At 41.3% G+C, this 7,438-nt stretch overlaps 1 protein-coding gene across 1 annotated transcript; it reads right to left on the bottom strand.

Moving 5' to 3' along the window:
• Window positions 1-3,658: 3,658 nt before the first annotated feature.
• LOC700931 (putative olfactory receptor 2W6) lies at window positions 3,659-7,020 on the bottom strand. Its single transcript, XM_015127841.3, has one exon. It carries the CDS (start codon window positions 4,951-4,953, stop codon window positions 4,180-4,182), a length of 774 nt encoding a protein of 257 aa, XP_014983327.3. The 5' UTR covers window positions 4,954-7,020; the 3' UTR covers window positions 3,659-4,179.
• Window positions 7,021-7,438: the final 418 nt, after the last annotated feature.

Here is a 7,438-nt window from a genome sequence, read left to right on the forward strand (position 1 = left end):
CTCAACTTGGTATTAGGTTAGAAGAGTGTGCTCAACAACCTTGTTCTTGCCTGTGCCTCCATTATTTACCCATGGCAGTTCCCCATAAGAACCCTACAAACAAACATGTCAAACTACTGAACTCAAAATACCTTTCATCTCCTCTTTGACTAGCACAGTCTTTTTATTTTTTACACATAGCATTTCCTTCTCATTCTTTTCCTTTCTAACTTATTCACTCTTTAAGACTCAAAACAGACTTCATGTCCTATAGAAACACCCAAACTTCAATGATCAAGTCAAGTACCCACCTCATTCATTCCACACCACATTGTCAGCATCAGATTGCATTTTTTCTTTAAGTCTTTAATATACATATCTCCATTGTCCCAGCATAGTATACTTGCTGACAGAAGAAAAAAGGAAGGGAGGGAGGGAGAGAGGGAGGGAGGGAGAGAGGGAGGGAGGGAGGGAGGGAGAGAGGGAGGGAGGGAGGGAGGGAGGAAGGAAGGAAGGAAGAAAGGAAGGAAGGAAGGAAGGAAGGAAGGAAGGAAGGAAGGAAGGAAGGAAGGAAGCCAGGAAGGAAGCCAGGAAGGAAGAAAGCCTTTGCCTACCTGATTCAGGGGATTCTCCCTGCCTCAGCCTCCCAAGTAGCTGGGATTACAGGTGCCCACCACCACGACTGGCTGATTTTTGTATTTTTAATAGAAATGGGGTTTCACCATGTTGGTCAGCATGGTCTCAAACTTCTGACCTCAAGTGATCAGCCTCCAAAAGTGCTGGGATTACAGGCATGAGCCACCACGCCCGGCCAGATTCAACATCATTTACAATCACTTACTCTACCTGCCTTCCATACACAAACTTTTTTTCAGACAGAAATACTTTTTTAATGTATCATTATTGTCTTTCTGTATTTCCCAAATACTTTTTAAAGAGCATCAGAATTTCACAATTTTATGTTCTAGTTCAATTCTCTGGTCAAATATTTTCTTACTATTCCATCTCTACCTTACTCTGTATTATATCATGACTTTGTCCAATTTTATTATAGTAGTAGTTTATTCTATTTTCTTTCCAGTTGATGAGAATTTGGGGGGAGTACCTTTGAGTCAGTTTCCTAAGCCCCTATAGGGAAATCAGATTAACAAATTTTATCAAACTGTGAAATAAGCAATTCAAACTTAAGCTGTTGGAACTTTAAATTATTTTGAGCCTTAAGAGGAATGTGACTATGTGGCCTGAGTCATAGCATACAGCTGCAACTTCTGCTTTTTCCTGTAAATGATTAGGAAAGACTAAATTGTACCAGAGATAAGACTCCTCAAGACCGTTACCCCTTCTTGTGGAATGTTCATGTTAAACAATTTTCCTTGGCATGTAGCCAACTGAACATAATCAAATCACCATAATGTATTTATTGACCTTATATGAAAAATACTGTAACTCTGCTAAACTCCTCTGCTTCTGCCTAAATCAGTGAACTTTAACTTTTCCACTTTGGAGTACTGACTAGATTTCTTTGGAGTCTGTGTTATTCAGGTGGCTAGTTCTCAAGTTTTGCCCTCAAATAAACTATATATTTAATCGTATTTTCCGAATCTGATTATTTAAAGTTGACAAAACTAAAGCGCGTAAGTCAATGGTCAATTTGTAGATGGGTTGATTGATTCCTCTCCCCATACCCTGAAACTCCAACTCGTCACTAACTGTATCCAAGATAAAGGTGTTATTGAATGAAAACGTCCACTGTTGCAGGGTCAGTGCTAGGACAAATGACAGGGATCTGAGTGGTAGTGTACCCTAGGAGCTGTCAGTGGACAGGCCCCTATAGCCATGTCAATTTCTTTGATTTCCTTGGAATTTCCAGGGTATTATATGCATTTAATAAATACTCCTTAACTTGATCCGTTGAAAAATTTATCACAGAAATAGCATTAATATAAAGAAAAAAACCACGTGGGAAATGATATTCACAGCTGTGGTCAGTACCCTCCTCCACATAAGCTGAAAATACACTCATTAGATATATGGGGGTGCTTTCCTGGCAGTTTTTATGCCACAGAAACTCAACCAGGAGAATTGGAGTAAAGAAAAGGACTGGTATTTGGATTAACAGACAAAATCTTTTTAATCTTTTATCTCTAGGATGATGCCCTTGGATGATTTTAAAAGAAAAGATTTTAAAAGAAAAACTTAAATTTTTTTATCAATAAAAAATAGCATTTGGCTACTAAATAGTCCAATAGTCCAAATTTAACCACATAGGACTTAAATGTGTAAGCAGTAATTAATGGAATGAAAAACTCCATGGGAAATGTTTGACAAATAATGAATGCCATCTTAGGTATTCACTTGCCTTGTAATTTAAGCAACTCCCTTAGCCTCCCTATGTTTTAGTCACATTATTTGCAAATAGGGTAAAGAATATCTACTTTTCGCATGTCCTATGATCATCTTTATTCAGGAAGATGACAGGAGCAACGGGTTTTGAAATATTTTATGCAATAGTTCCAAAACACCTGTTTAAACAACTTTGAATTTTTTTTCCATTTCTGTCTGGGTATTTTTGTTATCTCATAGATTTAACCTCTGTGATAGTCTATGGACACACTCTGCCCTATAATTCAAAAAGCCTGAACTGGTATTATCTACAAATAATGTGAAATCTGCACACTTACCCTGAATCGCCACCTCACCCCCCAACCCACATTTATATTAGGGTGCAAAAGTAGGAAGCAAAGTCCTCTGAGAGTTTATGAGGGATCCTATCTACCTAATGTGAAAGAAGCAAGCAAAGGGTGTTGTCTACACATGGAAGAGAAGAACATTTTGCATCTTGCAGATAATAAATGGAAAAATACTGAAGCAGAATTTTACTAAAAACAAGATCTAAATAACAATTGCATAAGACCTACAAAAGAAGATTGCCCAATGCCTGTAGTACATGGGGAAAAAAAAGTATTACTGAGAGACCACCCACCTCATATTTAACACACCTTAATCTTACTTAATCTCTACTACAACCCTCTAAGGTGAGGAGTATGACCTCCATAATACACATGAAAAAGGCTAGGCTTCGAAAGTTAACTGGTGAGAAGATAAATCAGTTCCAAATCCAGATATGGATGATACTGTCTTTCCCATGCCTGGTGCACGGAATCATTCATACCCAGTTAAGGCAGCCATGGATTCGGAATGCTACAGGAAGAGTCCTGGGTAATGTGAGGAGCTGGATTTTTATTATCTCTAAAACAATGATTTCAAAATCTATCATCGGTAACACCTAGAGAGCTTTTTAAAAACAGAGATGCCTAGACCCACACCTGGCATTGTTGATTCAGGAAATTTGGAGAGTTCTCGGAAATTTGTGCCTTAAGTGTTCTGATGCACGATCAAGTTTTGGAAAAACTGCTTTCAGTAACGCCCCATTCCAACATGCTCTGATTTTACAAGATTGGTCATCAGAGTTATTTGTGGAGGTTGGGGGTCAGTGATAAATTTGAGTATAGGACAGCTGTCTTTGAAGTAGAATATTTACAGCTGTTTAAAGTAACCTGTTAAGGAGAACAAAGTCATTCATTCTATCTGGATGTGTATCATTTGCTCTGTTCTTCGCAAAGGCTTGCGTTCCTGACTAAAGTCAGCTCTTTTGTAGGTACTTTGGCTATGAGAAAAGGTCAAGGAGAAGATGCAAATAACTCTGAGCGAATTCGTCTTTTTCAAAAAGCAACTCAAAGGATATTCCCTACTCATACAGAACCAACCTGTATCCAGGACAGGGCACTATAACTTGACTGATGTTGACCCCTCTCTCTTTGAAAAACTGCCACAGAAGCAAATAAAAGGGCTTGAAGAAAAGGCCACTCATGTTGTCTCAATTTTTATTTGACATCCATGACATAATCTGCAGACTGCCCAGTGCCTTTGTGTGATTGAATTAGTTCTATAAGTTCTCAGCGGTTGTGGATAAATCAAAAAGATAAGGAAAGTGCAAGATACAGCAGAGATATCCTGAAGCAGGCACCTTCAAACAGAAGGAAACCACTTCACATCCATAGGGCAGAGGACGGGGTCAAACTCGAAAGCATCTTCCCACCCACGTTCACTCTACTGCTTGAATGTTAGTTCTCCACATGGCCACAGACACGTCTAAGAGAATAACTCCAGTAAACTGTCTACATTACTAGAGTGTTCCCCTCACTGAGGCTTGCCAGTCCCTTTCTCCCACCCCAGAAGTTTCTTCATGGCCCCCTTCACATCTTTGTTCCTCAGAGTGTAGATGAGGGGGTTGATGCTGGGAGTGACAATGGTGTAGAAGAGAGTCAGGAACTTCCCCTGATCTTGGGAGTAGCTGTTGGCTGGCTTCAGGTACACGTAGATGATGGTTCCGTAGAAGAGAGAGACCACTGTGAGGTGAGAAGAGCAGGTGTGGAAGGCTTTCTTTCGCCCTGCTGCTGACTTCATCCTCAGCACCGCGGCCTCAATCACACCATAGGAGATGAGGATGAGGGAGAGGGGCACCAGGAGGAGAGCCATCCCCAGGGCAAAGGTGAGCGCTTCCATCAGCTCGGTTTCCTCACAGGACATGGCAATGAGAGCAGGCATCTCACACAGGAAGTGGTCCACCCTGCGACGTCCACACCCTGAGAGCTGCATCGTCTGAGGACGCATGATGAAGGAGTTTAGGAAGCCACAGCACCAGGCCACGGTCACCAGCTGCAGGCAGAGACGTGGATGCATGACTGCCGTGTAGTACAGGGGCCGGCAGACGGCCACATAGCGGTCATAGGACATGACAACTAGGAGGATGCACTCGGTGGAGCCCAGCACCATGTAGATATACAGTTGGGCCACACAGCCGTGGTAGGTGATGGTCTTCTCTGGACCCCACATGTTCCACAGCAGCTGAGGGGCAATGCTTGTTGTAAAGCAGAGGTCTAAGAAAGACAGGTTCCCAAGAAAGAAGTACATGGGTGTGTGGAGCCTGACATCCACGACCAGCAAGAGGATGATGGCAGTGTTGCCCACCAGGGTCAGGATGTAGAAGATCAAGATAACAGCAAAGAGAATTTTCTCCAGTCCAGGCCAATCAGAAAAGCCCACCAGGATGAATGCCTGTAGGTCACTGGCATTGTCGTTTCCCACAGTCCACCAGCTATTACAGAGAAACAATGAAAGAATTAGATAAGGGGGCACATGCAGATCATCTGGCACTCTCCAATTTCCATTTACAGGTCTGTGAAGTTAAGAAGGCCATTTGCCCTTTCTTTGCTTTTTTAGAATACACTTATTGAAACCTGTTACGTGCAAAGTCGTGTGCCTGATGCCCCAGGAAGATGGGATGAATTGACTCTGGAGCTTCCCTCCTTGGTGAATAATGTGTATGAATAATGACAAAGAAGGGAGAAAGAGAAAGTTCTCTCAAAGAATATTTGTTAAAAGGCTGAGTATTATGCAGATCACTCCCAAGTGACCACGGGGGGGCCTGTGTGAACAGTTTGCATTAAGGGAGACTACTGAGTCTAAGAGTTTTTTTTGGTTGTTCCAAATAATAAGAATTTGACATGTGGCAGATTGAGCTAAATATGTTTCACAAAGAGGAGGTAGTATATGCAAAGTCATGAAGGACCACATGTATGGATGATGCTTAGGGAAGCCATGAATGTACATACCAGGCAACTCCTTAATGGCATGTAATTTTATTAAGAAGAAACACAGTGATTTTTGACCCTACAAGAAAGGACTGAGATGATAAGTTTAATTCTGCCTCTGTAAAACACAGGTCTGCAAATGTATGGCCTGCTATTCAGTTCATCTCTCTCTAACTTGACTTTTCTTGTGCAACATGGGAAAGAGTTTAGATCTTCTCTAAGTCCCCACTCAGACCTCACATGTCTATGTAACTGGTGACACTGAGTTTATACCCTGAGCCCTTTCAGCTATTGATGATTTCCAGTCTAAGCCGAGAGCTTTGATGGGAACTCTGCCTTATACAGCCAATGTCCACCCAGGCTTGTATCCGCTGTGATAATAGCAAACAGGATCTGGGCAACACACAAGAAGAAAGCTGTGGGAATGAGGGCACAGAAATACATTGAAGGACATGTGTCTATGCAGCCGCTGTCACCACCTGTCCATCCTGACAACTGACATGCTATGAGCTGTATCCTGTTGGAGCTGCAATTGGGAATTCGGTAGTTCCCATCCATTGGTCCAGGCACCAGACCCTCTGCAAAGCCCTATGAAAGGGTAAAAGGGTGCAGGGTCTATCAGAAGTAGCCAGTAAAGTATCAAAGAATGGAAGACTTTCAGAGGCTTCCTGAGTACTCACAAAGGAGACTTTCACAGACACACACTTTACAGGTATTGGTTATTAAAAACAACTTGTACTTCTGTATCCTCAGACCCATCATAAGTTTTCTCCCAGGTTCAGAAGACCCCAAGAGTGGCAATGACAAGCTACACAAATTGCTCGCAACTTTATCACTTTGGGTGATAAAGTTGTGATAACTTTGGGTGATCATAGCAAAGTTTATCACTTTGGCTCTGACTCCTTAGCCAAAATTGCAAGTTTACCTTGTAGTCATCTGTTCAAAACTACTTTTTTCACAATGCTTTATTCTTTGAATCCAAAATGTCCCACTGCTAACCCTTATGACAAATATGCAGAGGCTCTTCTCTGTTTCACCTAACACGTATTCAACTATAAATTAATGCACCCTGTCTTCTCACGTTTCTTAGCTCTTTAGTTCAGAACCATGAAATTGCAAGGAATGCAGCTCTTAGAAATGCCCAAATACCTTTACTAGTTTAGTTGACACATAATACTATAAATGTTTACTAATTTTGAAAACTTAGGCCCCAAGGTCTGAATTAGGTTGATTCTCTGGTTGAAGGTTATGCCCAAAACTGTACCAACTCATGTAGAGGAGAATCCACCAAATGGTTCTCTGTGCTTACTGAACAGGATTTAACAATGCCAAGCAGTAGAGCTATTTTTGCCTGGCTTAGGTATAGAGCACATCATAAACAATCACAACCCTTTCATATTACTATCTATTAGACTTTTACAGAGCTTTCACACTCTAGTTTCAAACCATCATCACAGCAGCCCTGAAAGGTGGACAGGACAGATATTAGAATCTCCATGTTAGAGATTATCAACCTCAATAACAGAGAAGAAGAAAGAATAGCCAATGCTTGCACTACAGCTTCATATCAGAGAAAGGTTTATAGTGCCAGCCCTATGCATTAACTCAAGTTTCCTTCCTCCCTGTTCCTATCTATTTCTCAGCCAGTTAATGCTGTAGTTGTTTAAAGTCAATCACTGATTACTGCACTCCCATTAACCTACACATTACAATCCTAACAATAAAATCCATCATCATGAGCCGTTTTCAGAGAGAAGCTTGTGACCACTCTAAAAATCGCCAGAGATTTGCAATGCTTGATTTAA

The sequence above is a fragment of the Macaca mulatta genome, chromosome 1, assembly GCF_049350105.2.
Source record: "Macaca mulatta isolate MMU2019108-1 chromosome 1, T2T-MMU8v2.0, whole genome shotgun sequence".
NCBI classification, from domain to species: Eukaryota; Metazoa; Chordata; class Mammalia; order Primates; family Cercopithecidae; genus Macaca; species Macaca mulatta.